The sequence below is a fragment of the Haemaphysalis longicornis genome, unplaced genomic scaffold (assembly GCF_048455015.1).
Source record: "Haemaphysalis longicornis isolate Haplotype H1 unplaced genomic scaffold, Haemaphysalis longicornis Haplotype H1 scaffold_3, whole genome shotgun sequence".
Taxonomy (NCBI): Eukaryota; Metazoa; Arthropoda; class Arachnida; order Ixodida; family Ixodidae; genus Haemaphysalis; species Haemaphysalis longicornis.
In genome coordinates this window covers 8466482-8486928 of record NW_027526335.1, presented here as the reverse complement: position 1 = coordinate 8486928, position 20447 = coordinate 8466482, and the positions used below count along the sequence as shown (strand labels likewise).

The 20447-nt window shown below is 46.2% G+C and overlaps 1 protein-coding gene across 1 annotated transcript in view; it reads right to left on the bottom strand.

Annotated features, from left to right (window-relative positions):
• Positions 1 to 20447, bottom strand: part of LOC144173913 (uncharacterized) — a 104946-nt gene that overhangs the window by 19105 nt on the left and 65394 nt on the right. The window contains exons 6-8 of the mRNA XM_077702238.1: positions 17054 to 17169; positions 1682 to 1786; positions 244 to 401 (exon numbers count right to left, since the gene is read on the bottom strand). Of these exons, the coding sequence (XP_077558364.1) occupies positions 244 to 401; positions 1682 to 1786; positions 17054 to 17169 (379 nt within the window). The remainder of the gene's footprint in view (positions 1 to 243; positions 402 to 1681; positions 1787 to 17053; positions 17170 to 20447) is intronic.

Sequence of the window (20447 nt, the reverse complement as noted above, 5' to 3'; positions counted from 1 at the left end):
CACTGCTTCCTCTGTTTTCATGATATCTCCATTATTTGTTTTAGTTGGCAATAAAAATGGTATAATTGTTGTGAGGACAAAGCCGTCTATTTAATGAATGAAACTTGCATTTCACGCCCATGGCCCCTTTAAAGATTCGACAATTGTTCTTCATTATATGAGACCAGACAAAGCACTGCATGCCAGATGTTACATTACATGCGTGACAAGGCACGTCGCTGCTGCAACGCCGCTGCTACTGACCCGTCCCCCAGGTGGTGTCGATGAGTCTCCAGGCTCCTAGGATGAAGACCGCACTCCAGGCGTGTGTGACATCCTGGCCTGGTAGGAACTGGTGGCCTGGTCGGTAGTCGAATCCTTTCGCGAATCCTTGCACGGTTTTCTCTCTAATGCCCGCTAACCTGCGCGCAATAAAACGCCACACCGCTCATAATAAGCATTCTAAAGTTGTTACTTGCGGCTTTTCTCGATAAAATAGCCGAATGTCTCGGCTGCGTTCATGACGAACCCCGAAAACGCCGCGCTGCGAGGGTTAGCATGCCTGACGTTCTTTCAGCCAAAGTGTACGCTTATTCGCCTTCATACCTAATGACTTGTAACCCATAGTAAGTCGTGCCCCATTTCATCACGACGCAGTACTAAATTGAAATGAATAGCACAACGCTCGAACAATGCCTCAACATTAAAAATATCGCGCCTCGTCGTCTTATCTCTCTCTTGTGTGCTCTATCTCTTCCTACACCGTTACTGCACACCGAGACGATCGTCTCGACGGCCGCCATGACGACCGCCCTCTCGCTTGAACCGCAATCGTGCATCGCCCGAGCCAACTGCTGCACGTCAGCAAAAAACACTCCCTTCTTTCAGCATGCAGTAACAATCCGGAGTGTGCTGCAGGATGACATTATCGTGTAATAACCGAAAAACGCCTCATGTAAAACTAAGGAGTGAAATTTCTCAGCTAACGGTATTTGCAGAGCCCACCTCCACATTTCAGTTTGTGTAACACAGCTTGCTCATTATATTTTAACTCTAATATTGTCGTACTTTGTTCCTCCTGTTTGCTTTATTTGTAGTGTGTTATGTGCACTCACTACATGGCAAAATGCCTCCCACCCCTATTATGTATTGCCCTCAGACTTTCAGGTGCAAATCAATAAAAATAAAGCACGAATGAAAATAAGGAGCCTACAGGCGAGAAAGTAATGAGTGAGTGAGTGAGTGAGTGAGTGAGTGAGTGAGTGAGTGAGTGAGTGAGTGAGTGAGTGAGTGAGTGAGTGAGTGAGTGAGTGAGTGAGTGAGTGAGTGAGTGAGTGAGTGAGTGAGTGAGTGAGCGAGCGAGTGCGCGAGTGCGCGAGTGAGTGAGTGAGTGAGTGAGTGAGTGAGTGAGTGAGTGAGTGAGTGAGTGAGTGAGTGAGTGAGTGAGTGAGTGAGTGAGTGAGTGAGTGAGTGAGTGAGTGAGTGAGTGAGTGAGTGAGTGAGTGAGTGAGTGAGTGAGTGAGTGAGTGAGTGAGTGAGTGAGTGAGTGAGTGAGTGAGTGAGTGAGTGAGTGAGTGAGTGAGTGAGTGAGTGAGTGAGTGAGCGAGCGAGCGAGCAAATTGGTCAAACTGTTGGTTTCTACACAACGAATAACAAAGCAAGAATAAGAACACCTGCGAAAAGGCCATGGCTGTGTGCTTACCTGCACATTTCGCTGAACAGAAGGCAGTAATCCTTGCAGACCCCCAGCTTGGACGAGAAGACTTCGTCGGGGCTTTGTTTGGTTTCCATGTGCTTCCAGTCGTACCTGAAACAAAGTGAGGTCGTTTGGTTTGGCGTGAAAACGAAACGCAGGTATTATACGCAATGATTCGGTAACAGCGTCATCCAGTACAACAACAGATAAAAATGTGCGCCATATATATCTTTAAAAATTTTACTGGTCAACAGTATCTGCCCTCCACGGGTTTTGTAAACAACTATTTCTCAGTGTCAAAGCGTTTGAGATGTCTTTGCCGCGGGGTGTCATACTTTGTATGTTTGCCTACAACCATGTTTCTGGTACCTTTCTGTCGATTGTGACAATATTCGTTTTGGTGGTAGCTAACTTCACTGCACGAGCAGACTTTTGAGGACCAGAATACGTAATCGTTTTACTATTTCTTAGAAATCGAGTAGCATTAAAATTGGGCCCTGTAAGTGCAACATATAAAAATTGGCAACGTATCTGCTCGCATCAATGCAAATGTAGAAAGACGACAGTCTTCTACCGCCCGTGCCTAGAGATGTGAGCAATTAAAAAACAAAACAAAAAGAGCATTAGGAAATAACAGGCGTTTATCGTTTTTTTTTCAACCAAGATAGCATTGAAAAAAAAAACCAGCTTCTCCAGGGAAATTTGTTATGATACGACCAATCTGCAACGAAGGAAACGCTTCCTGAAAGCGATGATCTGACGTGAAATCGTGTGCAGATTGTGAGATAGGAAGCTCTGCTGGGACTTTTATGACGCAGCATGTAACAAATATATTTTTTTCAGTTTTGACAGAAAAAGAAATTAAGCCTCTTAGGTTATTTGAAGGTGAAAGCCTGCGATTATCGAAGAATTCTTCACTGCTAGCATCGTGTTTGTGGTGCCGTCAAGTTCTTGTTCCATCCTGGCACGGTACAGGGTTAGTGCTGTAGTGACCACACTTGGCTGCGGCTATTGTAGACCCGGGTTCAAATCCCATTCGAACTCAAATAAGTTCTATGTATATTTTATTTACTTATTTTCTTTCTCCATTGGCCGAAATTTGGTTTCATTCGGGCAGTCTCCAGCAACTACGGTCACTTTTAGCGCTTGATGAGACGTCTAACGCTTTCACCGAAGCATGTATAATTTGTTATAGGTGTGTGAGGAATCGTATTTCCTCATTTTTTGTTATTTTTTAAAAACAAACTTGAAACAACCCGGTTTTTTTTTTTTTTTCACGCCGCTCAAAAGTTTGTGAAAACTGACATTGCTACCCGTGCCACGTAAGTGCCTCTTGCAGGCACATCTCTTAGAATTTATTATGAAGCCTTCGGTTAAACATGGTAGCTGTAATTCTCTTCCTCTTTCACCGTAATAAAAATCACGAAATGCGGGCTTGCCAGCTGTTGCGGCTACATTTCTGCACTTTTTTTTTTTTTCAGGGGCAATGTTTCAGGGCCTTTCTAAGCAATTTCTGCCCTCGGTTTTGTATTATCGACGAGGAGGCCACCCAAAACAACTACACTTAATTGCTACGTGCTACATAAATAGTCGATGAAATAGTGTTTCAAACGTAGGATATTCTAGAGTCTAGAATATTTATTTGTACCCGAAAGCCACCGCGCTAACTTGCTCCCAGCTAACCATTATTTTCTTTATCGGTGTCAACCCCCTCCTGCTCTTGTAAAATGCATACACTTAGTACTACCACCCAGCACTCGTAAAAAAAAAATGGAAGTTTAATCTACCGGCAGCTACAGCGCATGCCGTCACATTGTGAACCGTCTGCACGACAGCATGCATGACCTAGTTTTTTTTTAGTACTTTATGCGTGGTAAGAAATGACGCATTGGTTCGCGCGCAGTCAATGCAAATTGTGCGTTTTCCAGTGTCGCAATATTTGTTCTTCGTAGCTCTGAAAATTTCAGGCTCTCTGCACTGAGTCCTCATTATGAAATTTGGCCGCGTATCTGCTCCCTTCGCTGCAGATGTCGTCGAAAGACCGAACTCTTCTGCCGCTCGTGCCTCGTAAATGCCTCCTCTCTCCCCGCCCGTTTCTCACGCTCTTTCCCTCTTGTCTCGCTCCTACCGCGTTTAACGCGGTAGAGGTTTGCTCAAGTCAATTAAATTTTGCCGCGTTTCAATCAATCAATCAATCAATCAATCAATCAATCAATCAATCAATCAATCAATCAATCAATCAATCAATCAATCAATCAATCAATCAATGTTAGCATTCTAACACACACCCAAGACTGTGTAGCGCCAAGCATTACCACAAAAATTCAGATATCACGGAAGTTCCACCTGTAATCGCTATAATATCGTAAATGGGGATATCTCCTCGCACGAAATTCTGAAAAACTGAAAAAGAAGAAAAATATAGAACAATTACGAAAAATGGCGAAACGTGTAGCGCCCTGCCATTCCACAATAATGCAGATTTCGCGAACGTTCCACCTGTAATCGTTATAATAGCGTAAATGGAGATAATTGGTCGGACAGGATTCACAAAAACCGAAAAATTTCGCTGTGAAAAACTCACACTCAAGACAAGCGGCATAAAAATGCTACGCATTGGTAGATAAATCTCTGAATTTCTGCAAATTTTTTTCGTGTGCTGTCGCAAAAATCAGGCAGCCATGTATTTTTAATGAAAACAACACTGCCAATGCAACGTAGGGGGTATCTATCTTTTGCCTCAACTATGCCGAATCTGTTCTTTTTGCTGAACAATGCTGGCAAGTATGAAGTGGGTTTCAAGATTTGGATGTTCGGAAACATTTCGCCTATATAAACTTCTCCATCAAAAATTCGTTTCAACTTGTGGCCGCGCGTCTGAATCAAGGGACGGACGGATGGACGGACGGACATACAGAAAGAGAGACTGCCTGCGCATCAAAGTACGGGAGGACAGAGAGGGAAGAAACAATAAAAATACAAACCAGGCGCAGAACAGCACTTTTTTTTTTCATCCGCAGCATTGGAGTGATAAAAAAGAGGAGTGAATATTCCTGAAGTGCGTCTATTCTCTCACATTACCATATTTTTTATGTCTTTTGCAAATGAGTTTGCGGTTTCAGCGTTTACAACATGAGCGATAAGCTGCCGCTGGCCTATACAGTATATGTGGTCTGCATATGATACTTAGCACAGCGTACCAGCTGGGCCCCTCATTGCGGTGTTCGAGCTACCACTAATAATGAAGCGATAAAATGGCGCTGTGAGTGGGCTTTTTTGCAACGCTATAAACGGCGTTCAAGACACCGCGTGGCGCCGGGGCTGAACGGCCTCCGTGACGCCTCGTGCGGTTAGAGCGGGTAAATTTGTTCGCCATGTTACGCCTGCCCGCAAAGCGCGCAAGAGCGATACGGTAGGTGCACCCAACCGTTACGTCGTTGCTTAGGCAGAGGGCCGTCGGCCCGCTGACACAAGCACGGTGAACCTTTTAGCGGAAATTGCTGTTTCCGAGCTTGATGAGAGAACAGTCGGCCCGTGATGAGCGCACCGGTTACGTGAGAGGCGGCGTCAGTGTGTGCAGAGCTTTGGAAGGCGCTTGTTGTAGAGCAGTGTCTGGGTGTTGGAGACAAAAAAGAACAGGCTCTTTCCCGGGTTATAGTGACAGTTGAGACGTTCGAATAACGAGGCCGAGAAGTTCGGTGCTTTGTAGAATTACGGTCCGGGTAGTCGGAAGCATGTTCGGGCTAATGGGCAACGTTATTCTGCTGAAGTTGCTTGCAAACTAAAAGAACGAATGAAGATAAATTTGCTGGTTTGCTGCCCACCCCTATGCCCGCTCTACCCCACGGTCCGGGAATGCTCCCGCACTCCGACCCTCACTCTTATTCCTTCTCCCAGCCTCGGGCAGCGGGCAGGCATGCTGGCCAGCTCGGACCCAACCGACTGGCTCTGCCTGGCCTGCCGCGCCCGCCTGGCTGCCCATGATGCCCACACTTCTAAACCAGGGAGCCCTGCCATGGTCCGTGGCCCAGCAGTAAAAAAATACTAGTGTACTCGGATTCCAATAAAGCTTACTCATCCTCATATCACTCGAACGCCCGATCTATAAATTAAACCTATAAATTCTCAAAGTAATCAGTACCGCGGCGCACACATTAAACGTAAGACGCATGATGTAAGGTATAAATAACAGAACTTCAAGAACAGCCTGATGAGCAACGCCAGTCGAGCCCTATTGCGCGTTGAAAAGGCTCCAGATTTCGGAAAAAAGAGAAAGAGGGATAAAGAGAGAGGGAGAGAGCCCTCGTAATTCTTATCTCTAACTTCATTTCATGCTTATATATAATGATAGCACCCAGGAAGAACCAAGGTATATTCAGCTCGGGCGGTACATAATGTCCATTTTATGCAGATTAATGTACGTACGACGCTGTGAGTGTCATGTTATGAAAGTAACCTCATAGGCCCTGTTCATGCAGTAGGTACTTCTGTATACTGCTCGTAGGGGACGTTTGGGAAACGGACATTTAACTGGCTTATATTTCCCCGTGGGAACGCCCTTCGGACACCTTGCAAATGTGGCCGCACAGACACTACGGGCACGTGCGTCCAGTGAGGCGCGCAAGTGTACCTGGAGGGCCGCTGCAGCGCCATCACGCAGTGTATAGCCTCCTGCCATCGCGGACGTCAGCCGGGCGCGGTGGGTTCATACATTATGCAAAGCGCGCCCCTGCGTTTCCGACGCGCGCTCGGCGAGATGGGATCACCCGTTCGGTCAAGGTTTCCGAACGCTGCTCGGCACCCGACGCCAGGTCGCGCTACCGACGACGGAGAGCGTCGCAGTTCGGAAACGGGGCCATCGCCGCCGCGAACGGCCTCCGAAAATTGCCGTCCCAATTTGCAATCGCAACCAACTATAACTCTCTCGCAGCAAGGTGGAGCAGAAACACGAAATAGAGAGGGGGGTAGAGAGAGAGAGAGAGAGAGAGAGAGAGAGAGAGAGAGAGAGAGAGAGAGAGAGAGAGAGAGAGAGAGAGAGTAAGGAGGGGAGAGAGTAAGGAGGGGAGAGAGAGTAAGCACTGTTTAAGGAATCTCAATATCAGCCCAAGACTCTTAGTTTCAAGGACAACGTCGCGTGGGGAGGGGAGGGAGGGGGGTGTAGTTTGATGTGATCTGGCTGACTTCGCCGGTCGTAAGTCTGAATGAGTGTGCGTGCGTCCTCTCAGAATAGGTCGGGACGTTGGGGTCGGCGTAATTCAGATGTAAGGCAATCAATCAAAGAAGACGTATATGATGGCAGCATAGCTACGCCTACGTGCCGGATATTAGGAGCTCATTTCCGATGGGCCAGTCCTAAACCACAAGGCCACGTGCGTGAAGTCGAGTCGTGTATATCGAACCGAAATATTTCAAATCCTTGCATATATTGAACAGACAAAGAATTTCAATAGCAATACAGTACAACGTAAAGGTGCTGTTAGTTTATGCGGAACTTCGACCACACATGACCTCGTCAATACGATGTCCGAACAGAACTAAAACCGGAACCAAAAAACAAAAAAAAAATTTGGCCGGAAGGAACACTAAAACTGAATGTTATTTATAATTTCGTTCAAGACCGAAACCGAAACGTTTCGGTTTTCAGTTTGAGAGGAAAATTCAGGTATTTCAAGACTCATTTAAACTTCAATACATCGAGGTTGGAGATCGCCGTCGGTACGCTAGCATAAAATAGTGACAGAACAGTGTCGGGCAGGGCATTCTACTCGTTAATTGGCCTTTCTTTTTGAGAAAACGATGTTCGGAATGCGGATGTGCACCATGAATATTCACCAATGTTTTAGCTGAACTATTCCCTACGTCTGGATGTATACGTAAGGGGCTGAAGTACTGATGTTGATCCGTTGCTACCTCCTCTCATACACTCTGTTGGGAGACTAAACACACAGAAAAGTTGGGCCGGTGTTTAAGAGTGTCCCATGAGACAGAAAGTATTAAACTTGTAACGGTATGTCGCAAGTATACGAGATAGTAGCAATGTGCGCAGAAGGATATTGACTTGCCTCAGATCCATTCTTAGGACAGTGTTGGGGTACCATACCAAGGTGGCACCCTCAAGAATTGAGCGTACGCGCACAACAGCACGCTGATTTTCCAGAGGCCTGGAGTGTTCGCACCTAACAAATGTACACTTCAGCCCAATAGGGAGCCCCAAAACAAATAGCGCTCAAAGATTTTTCTTCTACGACTACATTTCAATAAAAATCTGGTTGCCAGGTTGAGGACTGACGGCATGTTGTTTCTGGGTTCCAGGGTAGAAACTTGGAGCGTAATTTGCAACTGTAGCATCAACAGGCACAGTCAAACCCACTTAAAGCGACGCATGATATAACGATCTATCGGTCATAACGGTATTATTTCGGTGCACTTACGACTTTCCTATACTACCCATTGAAGCTGGGTCCAGATATACCGAACGTTATTCAAAGCGTCCCGCTTTTACAACGAACAGTTCCGACACGGTCACCGTAAAAATATGGCGCATGTAAAGTGAAAAAAAAAAAAAGTCAAAACAGTCCTTAAAGCATGAGGGAGGGTGCGTGTTAGTGCGTTCACCGCTTCACTATAATCGCGATGAAGGTATCCCAGATCAGCGAGCACCGCCCGCCGATTTTGGACGCCACGACCGAGGTCAGAATGAAGCCTGGCGGTCAACCAGCGAAAGCATAGCTTTTAAGGTCCGCCCTCCGTATCAACTGCCACTCAAGCGTTGCTATCGCCGGTGTCGATCTTCACGCCGCCCGAGTCGACGCGAACGTGGCACCAGGCCGTGGAAAGAGCGCCGGTGGTTACTTAGCTGCCATCTAGAGATCGCGGTTGGCCGACACTTCGTCTGCACAGTTGCTTATAAGGAATCGTGATGACATTCAAACTTTCGAACTTCGCTTTTATCTGGCCGTAGCGCCGCAGCTCCCGGTACACTCAGCCTGGCGCAGCTGATGGCTATCGAAGTCATGTTAGGGAGAGGGGAGATTTTGAAGACGTCTGAAAGAATTTATTCGCGAGCATTGTGCCGGTAGCAGCAGGTTCAGCACAAACACAGTTTATTTCGTTCGTGATCAAGCAGCGGGCGCCCCTTCATGAAGGGGTTTTCCGACATCTTCGCTAACTTGCTAACTAAGAAAGTGGAGAAAAAATGCCCGCCAGGTGGGATCCGAACCCACGACCTTCTTTCTTTCTTTCCAAATTCTTTATCTGTTTCCATGACCTACCATATCCTCCCCGTTGCTTTCCGCGGTTTTCTTGACTGCCAAACTTTATTTCTGTCTTATTTTCAACGAGCCCCTCATTTCCTATTCTGATTCGCTACATGCATAGCGAGGGCCTCTGTTCTGGCAGTCTTGGTGCCATAGGAAGCTTAAGAGGGTTGAACGCTGGTCGACCACTCTCGACATGTCGTAGACACTCGAGTCACGGCCCGGGGGTTAAAAAAAAGGTCCCCTTCACCCCGAGAAGTCGGAGTGGCGCTGGCTACCACCCCCAAGCACAGGAAAAAATTACATTGACATAAATACCCCAGAAAGTGGAGGGGAAAAATAGCCCCGCCGGTAGCGTAGTGGTTATGGCACCAGACCGGTATTCTGGAGGTCATGGGTTCGGATCCCACCTGGCGGGCATTTTTTCTCCACTTTCTTTCTTTCTTTCTTTCCAAATTCTTTTTCTGTTTCAATGACCTACCATATCCTCCCCGTTGCTTTCCGCGGTTTTCTTGACTGCCAAACTTTATTTCTGTTTGATATATATATATATATATATATATATATATATATATATATATATATATATATATATATATATATATATATATATATATATATATATATATATATATATATATATATATATATCAGGGTATCGAACCGAAAAAAATACCGGTTCCGTTACGGTTAGGGTTCGGGTGAAACAATTTCGTTCCGGTTAAGTTCCGGTTCGGGAGCTTGAACCGGTTCGATGAGTTGAATTATCACTGAAATTAGAAAAAATCACTTAGTAGTTTAAAACGACAGTCAAATCGAAACACAAACAAAAATTCAAAATGCTGCTGTTCCCCAAAGGCAGTGGCGCAATTGCAAAGCAAACTTTAAACAATCACGATATATTAGAAAAAAAATTGGCCGCGTATCTGCTTCTTTCGTTGCAAATGTCGTCAAAAGACGATAGTCTTTATCGACTTTTGCCAAGTAAGTGTCTCCCTTCGCTTTCCCGCTCACCTCTCATGTTGTTCCTCTTGCGTCGCGCTCCCCCCAAGGTAAAGTCACCAAAGGTTTGCTTAATTCATTTTAAATTTGCCGCGTTCCACTGCTCCAAACCGGGTGTCTCGATGTCAACGCTGCCGTACGGCGAAGACGCGCGTGAATCGAGGCGCCCTACTTCAACGTTTATAGAACCGCGTTTCCCTACTCCACGTGCGTTGCAATCAGAACGTGAAACCTATCTAGTGGAACCTTTCGTAACTGTTGCCAGTTGATTCCTTAAAATGCCGCAAGAAGCTATAGTGGCGCGGGCGACAGCAGGCGACAGCGTAGTGAATTTTTTTTCTGGAGTTGATGAAGTATTTAATTTCGCCAAAGTCAAGCATGTATGATTTTTTATAAAGGAACACTGCAGACATCACTTCTGTATTAATTTGTTGTCTTATATTTGCGTAATGTCTTGTTCTTCTTCAACAATGTTGACAGGTATGAACATTACACCGGACTTAGACGGGTAGATTTAGCTGTGACTATATAAGACTATTGCGCAGGCATTGTTTTACTTTGGCCGGGTGGCTGAATCGAGTCACAGACAGACAGACAGACAGACCAAAATTTCTGGGTTTAAGTAGCCCAAGAAAGACTATCGTCTTTAAAAGATGAAGCGGCGACGATTCACCGCCTACTTTCTCGCTCAGACTCTATGTTGTCCTAGCGACTATTCATAAGGCCACCGCCAAGAGATATGACGGTGGGATATATTTTCTGCCCTTTCCTTTTTAGGGGCGAAGCTCCTTAGGGCGTGGGTCTGTCCATCCTCGACGTATGTATGTAGCCACCTCTAGTTTAGTTCTTGGATTGTTTACTAGATGGCGTGGCTACCTCTAGTTTAGTTCTTGGATTGTTTACTAGATGGCGGTACTTGTATATGATGAAAAGATGCGCTTGGGTTGTTTACTAGATGGCGTGGCTACCTCTAGTTTAGTTCTTGGATTGTTTACTAGATGGCGGGGAGCGTTGTAATAAAATCCGTTCGCAGTTGGCGCGCGCTCGGAGTCGCCCGATGGATAAGGCTGCAGATGTGCGAGCCCGCGAGGCAGAAGCGCTCCGTGAAGCTGCGCGACGCCGCCGCCAAGATCCTGCCGTATGAGAGCGGGAGGCCGAAGCGTGTCGTCTGGCTGCGCGACGACGCCGCCAAGATCCCAGCGTTCGAGAACGAGAGGCCCAAGCGTCACGGCAACGGCGCGAGGACCCTGCCGTACGCGAAGCGGCACGGCTGCGGCGCGAAGAGGATCTCCAAAACGTCAGAGAACGGGAAGCGGCGAGAAAGCGCGCATATCGGCAGGCAGACCCCGATGCAGTGAGAGCTCGTGAGGCGTCTGCAAAACGCATCAGGCGAGCTCAGCCCCAAGGTGCCGACGCGCGGTTTAAGCGAGACTTTCTAGACGTTACGTTCGGACACAGATGTAGTGGGCGAACTTTCACTGAAGAGCCACGGTTTTACCGATGATTTCCCCTCAGGAGCTTCGCCCACTCATCATCATTCACCCCGTGGATATGCTGTGAATTTTTTTTGTTGAAATCGCAATCGTCACTATGAAACCGCCCATCCCGCTAACCTTGAAGCCTTAAATTTAGGCCTGCGTACTGGTTCGTTCAAATGCCAGTGCGTGCTTAATACCAATGACGCACATTTTTTATATTTCTAACAAAACAGAAAAATCCTACAACAGGCACATAAATACTACTAATGAATTAGATTATTTGGTCACCCTGAATAATTTGTTAGCTGTCACCTTTTGTTAGCCACACTTTTGTTAAAAGTAAGCTTTAGTTAACGCTCAGTCACTGCATTATTGCTCTGACCACTGCACTTCTTTTTGCGATAGCTATACCGGATGCGCGCATTACAATCTGTATGTCATCGTACCGCCTGACCCCGGCCATCGTTCCGTGTGCTACATTGCGGAATCTTATAACAGATTATGCTGTTACAAAATGAAAGGGAAATTTGACGCGCGGTGTATGAGATGGAACTTTTTTGGTTAGGCGCTCTTTAATTCGCGCACAGCAGTACTCCCCTCCGGAACGAGTAGCAGTAGAAGTAATGTAGCGAGTTGGGCAGTCAGTACAAGTGCACCTTCGAAAAAAGCAGATCTGAAAGAGACAACAAGCAGAAAAGATGATCGCTGGGCGAATGGGACAGTGTGAGGTACCGGCTTGCCTTTCTACACGTGTCATCTGTTTTGTTACTGTTTCTGCTTCCAAGACAAGGTCGAGGGCTGCAGTTTCTTGCCAAGGGATTAAGTGCACACCTTAACAGTTTTACCTGACATATCTGTTTTTATTTGTATCTGTAAAAAACGGAACTTGTCCACTGTACTGTCCCCAAAAACTGACCACGGAACTGGGTTCACTTCCTTCGCATCGATGACACGTTTGGTTGTGAAAGGCAGGGCAAAGAAAAGTATAGAGCAATATCCACGTTTTGGAGTTTTTTTTTACATATTCGGTTTTACTTACTTTTTGCTTAATATTTTAAAACAACGTGATCCGCCTTTTCTTTTTTGTTGTATTCCGTGTAAACACATTAAAAAAACTGGCCCATTTGATGCCCCGTGCTATATCTCTGCTTCGAGGCGCAGCTTATGTTGCAGGCCAGCAGATTTATTTTAACCAGCTGGTGATATTAAACGTGGATCGAAATCTCGATACACCGACGTTCTCGATTTCCATCTACTTCAGAAAAACGGTCGTGGGGAAGGGAGATCGAGGCCACTTGTGGTCAGCAGCAAACGGCTTAGCCACTGAGCAGCTCCTGCGGTCACACCTGTCAAGTATTAACAATTTGCAGGTGTCGGACCTTTTAAACAAATTATGAAATGCAAAAGGTTTGCACACATCGGGTGTGTGCTTTCGCTGTTGCGCAGTGGAGCACTCCTGCAGCCTGATTGGTCCAATAAAGTCGCAGCTAGGGAAGGGCAAAGTCGCTTTATATCCCCTGCAAGCTGCCGAGAATGAAATTTCGTTTGGTCAGCTTGCACTATGCTCGCGGTTTTAGCAGCAACAGACCATTGCTACATTGTTTCATAGAGCGTGATAGTGTTCAACTGTCTGGCGTGGAATGTGCGCGAGCGTTTACGAAGTTGATGGTACGTGAAAGAAAAAAGACCTGAATTGCATTGACTGTTCAATATCAATAACGGAGGGTATGAACCGGTAACCGTTTGTTCTTTTTTCGGTTCAGTTCCGGTTCGGGTTCAGTTCCGGCAAAAATAGCGGTTCAGTTCCGGTTTTCGGTTCGGTTCCGGTTCGACACCCTGATATATATATATATATATATATATATATATATATATATATATATATATATATATATATATATATATATATATATATATATATATATATATATAAGGTTAGTAGAGACAGAGACAAACGAGAAAGACTTAGAAAATAAAAATAAGTTTACTGACGTTTCAGGGAGAGGACTCCCTTTCTTCTGAAGAAAGGGAGTCCTCTCCCTGAAACGTCAGTAAACTTATTTTTATTTTCTAAGTCTTTCTCGTTTGTCTCTGTCTCTACTAACCTTATTTTTCTCGCGCTCTGTGTGAGTTTTTATCTTTTCAGTCTATATATATATATATATATATATATATATATATATATATATATATATATATATATATATATATATATATATATATATATATATATATAACAGGGTAACCGAGTGGATCCCTAAAGAAGGCACGCCTTGCAGGGGGCGGCAGAAAGTTTGATGGGCAGATGATAAGATGATATCAAGAAGTTTGAGGGATAAATTGGTCGCAGTTAGCGCAGGACCGGGGTTATTGGAGATTAATGGGAGAGGTCTTTGCCCTGCAGTGGGCGTAGATAGGCTGGCGATGATGATTATGATACATATATTGCAAGACTCGGACGCGGGAGACTGCCGTTTAATAGCGACGCAACCTCACCGGGAAGCCGTTCCAAAAACGATGATGCGGCGATGGGAGACGAAAAAGATAATGTGGTGGTCACATGTGACACACTGATGATATGTTGCTTGGTGCGATTGACTATTCCAGTAACAGTTATGAAGCAACGATGACGCCTATGATCACCCTATCCCCCCCCCCCCCCCCCCCCCCCTGGCGGAAGCGGCCACTCCGGGCGCTAAAATGGTGAAGGGCGCCGATGAAATAGCTTGAGGCGCGAGACATGGACAATTTCAGTTCCACGGCACCGACGGCTGGACGTGGGCGAGTAGGAGCCACCCGATAGTTGACTGGAGCGGTCTGCTCCAGAATTGTGTAAGGACCGATGAAACGTGGAATGAACTTTTCACATAATCCCGGTGCACGCATGGGAGTCGCATGCCTGTTATCACCTGTTTGAAAGCAAACAAACCGATGCGTCGCATCATGACGAGACTTGCGGTCTTCTAGACAGGCCTCGGTGTTCAACGGTGCGAGACGGAGGCAGTGTTCAAAGCAAGAGACAAACTCGCCTGGGACATCCGCTTGCGGAGAGGCAGGTGGAGAAAAAAAAGCAGCATCGAGAACGGAAGATGGAGGGCTGCCGTCCACGGGAAAGAAGGGCGAAAAGCCAGTAGTTCGTTGCGTGGTTTTGTGTTGTGGTGTGGTGTACGCATAAGTGACGAAGGGCAAAATGGTGTCCCAATTCTTGTGGTCAGGGTTTATATAACACGGAAGCATATAGGATATATGGTGCGGAGAAACCACTCGTCCAGCCCATTTGTTTGGGTTTGGTAGCTCTATGTGGTTTTTGGACGGTATCAGCGCGAAGAACTTCATTCAGCAGTGTTGAGAGAAACTTTTTTCCGCGGTCGCTGAGAAGAATGAGGGGAGGGAGGGTTTGCAGGAATATGTCCTTTAGAAAGAAATGAGCCACCTTTGAAGCGCAGCCGGCACGAACCGGAGCAGTTTCGGCGTATCTGGTTAAATGGCCCACCGCAGTGACGATCGAACGGTTACCTGCTGACATCAAAGCAAGGGCCCGTACAAGTCAATTCCCACCACATGGAAAGGAGCGGACGGACATGGCATGGGTTGTAACAGTCGTTCTGGCACCGTGGTTTTATGTTTTCGGTGCTGGCAAGCAGCACAACATGTAACGTAGTTGGCGACACTAGTGGTGAGGCAAGGCCAAAAGAACCGGCTCTTGGCGCGGTCGTACGTTTTGCGAAACGCCAGATGGCCAGCGGTGGCGGCATTGTGGAAAGCTAATAAGATCTCTTTTCGAAGTTAACGGGGAATCAAAGGAAGCCATCTTTCCCCGGTAGGATGGTGATTTTAGTGGCACAGAGCGCCATTCAAAAGACGAAATTTGTGCAGCTGTGGACGCGAGCGGCTGTTAGAAAGCTGCGCCAAGCCGCCGAGGTGATTGATGAGGTCTCGGCAGAACGTGTCGGCCCGCTGCAGAGAGATCAGCTTATCCGGCAAGTTATATGCAACAGGATACGCAGGTGCAATCGGCAGGAGTTAACACTGGGATGTTCATCATCTGACTGCGGTGACAGCGGGAAGCGAGAAAGAGCGTCTGCGTCCATATGTTTCTTCCCTGAATTATAGGTCACAGTAAAATCATACTCCTGTAAACGTAGAATCCAACGACCGAGGCGGCCCGACAAATTTTCCGTTGATGACAACCAGCAACGCGCGTGATGGTCCCTCACAACCGAGAAATGACGCCCGTACAAGTACGGTCTGAACTTTTGGACGTGCCAAACAACGGCAAGGCATTCCTTTTCCGTTATAGTGTAGTTTTACTCGGCAGGTGTTAAAAGTCCGGCTGGATTTGCACCTGCACGTTTACGTCGGATGTTGTTCACCGAAATACGTTGCGGGTAAAATTTACAAATATCGCGAAAAAATATAATATTGTGCCAAATCAGCATACATTCCTGCGTAAAAGCGCCGTGCAATACCCCATTGCGTTTATCCCTTCACTTATCCACACTGCGAAACTTTGGCTATGCAGGCTAGCTTTGCCACATGACTAAAACCCTGCAGCAAAGCCACACTACAAGGGGCCGCAAATGCGAATACGCCTTCGACGCGGTGAGCATCCAGCAAAGAAGCTTGATAACGCGGCCAAATTTACCTTAAAATGTGATCTACGCTTGTGTCCAGCGAATTTTCCGTCCGTCAGTGCACACGTTACGAAGTCCTTTCCCCTCAACTTCCTTCTCTTCCCTGTTGGCGTAGTGGGTAATACCGAAAATCATAGGAGACTGATAAGTCTTTGCATGGCACTTGACTAAACAACAGGTGATAAGACAGAGTGCCGTCTAAGATCACACCGAAAAAATAGCACGGCGACAAAACAGCACGCCGTAAAAGCAGATCTCCGAAACAGCGCGGCGGGCAGCGCGATTTGTTGTAGGCTCTCTGCATTCCCATACCGTCACAGGATCCTCAACTACAGCTTAGATACGAGCAACTAGCTTAAGCCCCCTACATAATGCGCTGCTATGTTCAAATTTGTCAATGAGGGCTTTCTTTTGGGATAGTTGGTACATTACTACTTACAAAACTCTTCGCTAAGTTGACATTGACGATGACGGAGGGCGGCCAGACAGAAGATGCACACATACGAAAGCGTGTGTGTGCATCTTCTGTCTCTCCGTCCTTCGTCGCCGTCAATATTAGCTTAGCATAGAGTTTCATTTTTAAATTTGAGCATCAAGTAACTACGACGCGGAATAAATTCCATTCTGGTAAAAAAAAAAAGACAGTGTTTAGAGACGAGGATGATGAAAATGAATTCACAAACGCGAGCGTAAAAAAAAACGATAATCTCAGTTTTTTCTGGGCTTACGCTTTTTTTACTTCCTTCACGTTTTTCTTTTCTTTCGTTCCTTTAAGCTTTTTTACGCGATACACCTGTGTCATGGGTATACCGAAAAAAAAAGACCACCAAAAAAACAAAAACAGAAGCACCAAAGGTACCTTCTTGATAAACAAAAGCTCGAGGAGAAAAGAAGCAACAAATCAGCCCATTGAATGCACTGGTGAAGATTGTTGGACGTATAGCCCCTAATTTTAGTTTTTTTTCCCGTCCCTTCACCGGTTTTACAAGGAGTCTGAATTTCACTTACCCGATGTTCTCAGCGATCCACCGGAAAAACATGCGAACCTTCTGCAGGTCGTTCCTACAGTAGGAAACTAGGTGATGGACCAGGCTTCGCAGCGAGGCTTTGGCAGTGTCAGGAACCTGGCCGGGAACAAGTGGAAGAAATAAGGATTAACCAGATAGAGTGTAATTTTCAAAGGTTTCTGCCTGGTGTTTCCCGGATACTCCGCTATGCATGACGTTAAAGCGGCCATGAAAACGAAATACAAGTTTGGTTCATTAAAAAGGCTGTTTTGTCACGATAACAATATCAATTTTATCCCCAACTTCAAACAAATATTCGATATATTGAAGAAAACGTGAAGCAGTGAGGCCTCCCTCGCCACTTTCCGGCAAATTTTCTGTGATGTCACAGATTCTTGTCTGTGCGATTGACCACCGCTGAGATATCAGCCGCCGCCAAAAACATTACTTTCAGATTGCAGTGTAGTTCCGCTTGAACGTATTACTTGAATGCTAACGCGCCGTTAACACACTAGGGGAATTTTTTTTACAATGAACTGGTGCAGATTAGTGCAGTGACGTGCAGACCAGTGCAAAGTGCTACTGGGGATATCAATTAGCAAAAAAAATGAACATATGCCGCACTGATTGCACCAGTGCAGCCAGTTCAGGTAAAAAAATTCCTCTACTGATATCAACGTTTTAAATGCCGATCAATCACACGTCTCTCCTGCCCATATTACGTCACTATGGCGCGAAATTTAAAAGTTGTTCAATATTTCTTGCGTTTTTTTTGTTGTTATTGTGGTTGTTGAAAAGACATCTTACGAGGCAGGAATGGAGCTGAGTAAGCGACCAAAGTCTAGCTCTTTCTAATAGAACAAAGTAGTAGTTTGTCATCATGGCCGCTTTAGGTGTGGCAATAAAGCCAGGCGCCCACGGGGTGCGTGGCGCTATGTCGCTGCCACCGCCTAGCGGTGGTTATTGCAAAATTTCACGCGTGTGCTATAAAATCTCCTGATTCAAAACATAGCTATACATTCTGTCTCTATATCTTTCTGCTCGATAAAGGCCCAACAATAACGTGGGATGCATGGAACGGATAAGTATTTAAAGTATAACACGATCAACTTAATGACGCAATTTCAGGCTTACGCACGTAACGTGAAGTGGCAAAAGAAGAAAATGGGGGCTCAGAAAAGCACACGTCATGTCCTGGCTTTCCACTCGACCACTCTTTTTTGCTTTCCTTAGTATCACTCATTTTCATTGGTGCCTTGTCCAGTTGCTATCCTACTTTTTCTCTCTTTTCTTGTTAAGCCTTTTTAGAAATGCGGAAGACAAAGCAGAGAAGAAAAGAACTAAACCATGTTTCATGCAGTGTGAAATCTGTTCCGGCTCGAACGTCAACGGGCGCTCGCCCGAGAACGGCAGCGCTGTCGCCGCGCAAATTCTACGGTTCGCGCAAAGAAATCGGCAGCTAAACATCAGCGGTGGGTGGCTCCCTCTCTTCGTACGGAGAGAGAAGAACCCGAATTTTCCAGACCTGTGCGTGTGGGAACCGCCTCGGCGGTGGTTCCCACCCACCATTCGAGGTCGCTGACGGGTCTGGGAAGCTGCTCCTACCATGGGGTGACGCGCGACATACAGCAGACGGACGAAAAGGTTCGACCTACAAAAACTCCGCTGTTAAAAATGCCTTGTGTTGTTTCGTTGCGATAGAAAACAGCCGGAGGGATGGGACGGAAGTAAACAGAGAAGGACGGGCGTTGACAGACGACCAATTTTATAGCCAAAATATGCGGAAGTACGTAAGGGAAATGCGAAAACTGAAAGCAAGAAAGTAGCAAGAAATTGAAAACAACCAACATTGAAACGCCCAGCTTCGCGCTGTAGGTCATTTCTTCATCGCATACACCGGTGTTTCTTTATTAGCGAGTGTCTTCCTGTCAGAGACTTGCTGCCTCGCGGTCCCCCTCAATGCAATCACTCCCTTAGTTATTTATTTGTTGCCCGTCTAAAACTGCCTTTGATGCACCGCCGAGGCAATTTCCCTTTTCTTTCTGCATATGCACGCCTCGCCGTGTCGGGCCACGCCCAGTACAGCTAATTCTGACAGTTTTATCCACCCCCTTCTCCCATTGCCCATTTGCAAAGGTGTTGCACCGCTGTCTGCCCAAAATAAGCACGAATTCCAAAAAAGCATTCCACGCTACACGCACAGTTAGAAGATTTGGATGGAACGTAAGAAAAGTCTAGGAGGTTTACATGTCCCCTTTATTTATAAACAACTGCGGAGCAGCTTCAATGCCTCTGGAAACGATTCCTTTCAGATCGTCGGTAAAGGGCTGGCGTTCGAGGAGATGCAGCCGGCGCTTTTATCGACAGCCGACGGCCCCGCCACGTGCGCTTTTCTGTTGACAGATTCGTTTCTGTCCATCTCTTAACGAAACTACCGAGGAAGCCCTCCCTGACCGGGACATGGATATCGATTGCCGATGGCTGCCGTTAGTTTTCCTTCCGCTTTGGACCGTTCCTTACCCGAAGAGTTCGGCGGCGTAGGAACATCGATTTCACCTGCCGCCAGACACGTGCTTATACGGCGCCATTTCAGCCCAATATTTCCTGTAATAGCCTTTCGAACAAAATGCCAAAATCTGGCATTCAATCTGAGGGTAAAGGGCTCTCCAGAACATGCCCGAACACTTTCTATGTTATTATTGTAGTAGTGGTGGAAAGGAGGAAATCAAAAGATGCAGCATATAGCAAGCAGTAAGGAAACTGGTTTCTTAGTGGCACTGGCCTATTGCTACACTCTACCCAGCGAACTACCGACTTTCCCCATAAATAGGAAGCTGTGTGAGTTGCTGTCGCTCTAGCAGTCAGAAGGCCGTTAATCAAGGGACCAGGAACAGAGGAACTGTAGAGATGGAAACAGGAAATACATGCATTGTAACGAAAGATCCTACTTGAAACGAAAATTATGATGTTCAGAGTTTTAGCGCCTCGCACTTGCATCAACTCCCTTAATTGCATCCAACTTACCACAGAGCACATGACTGAGCAGTTAGAGCTATCAAAAAAGCAAATCTGTTCCAATGACGAAGCCCAGCATATCTTTTGACGGGAAACAATGCGCTGGGTGTTGTTGCTTTGTTGTTTTTGTTCACACGGTGAATCCGCCTGCTGTTTTTTTTTTTTTTTCGAAAATGTACCGGCGATTGTTTCGTATGTTCAAGAAATAGGAAAAATTTCCTATTTCCATGACATATTCAAGTTCAGTGCCTCTGGGAGGCCTGACACTTCCGTCCGCGGTATCCCTTGACCGTGCGGAAAGAAGACGTAAGGATTCATTTAAGAGGGCGACGGCAATTTTCGTGATAATCATAGCGAGATCGGACACAGTTAGTTTAACG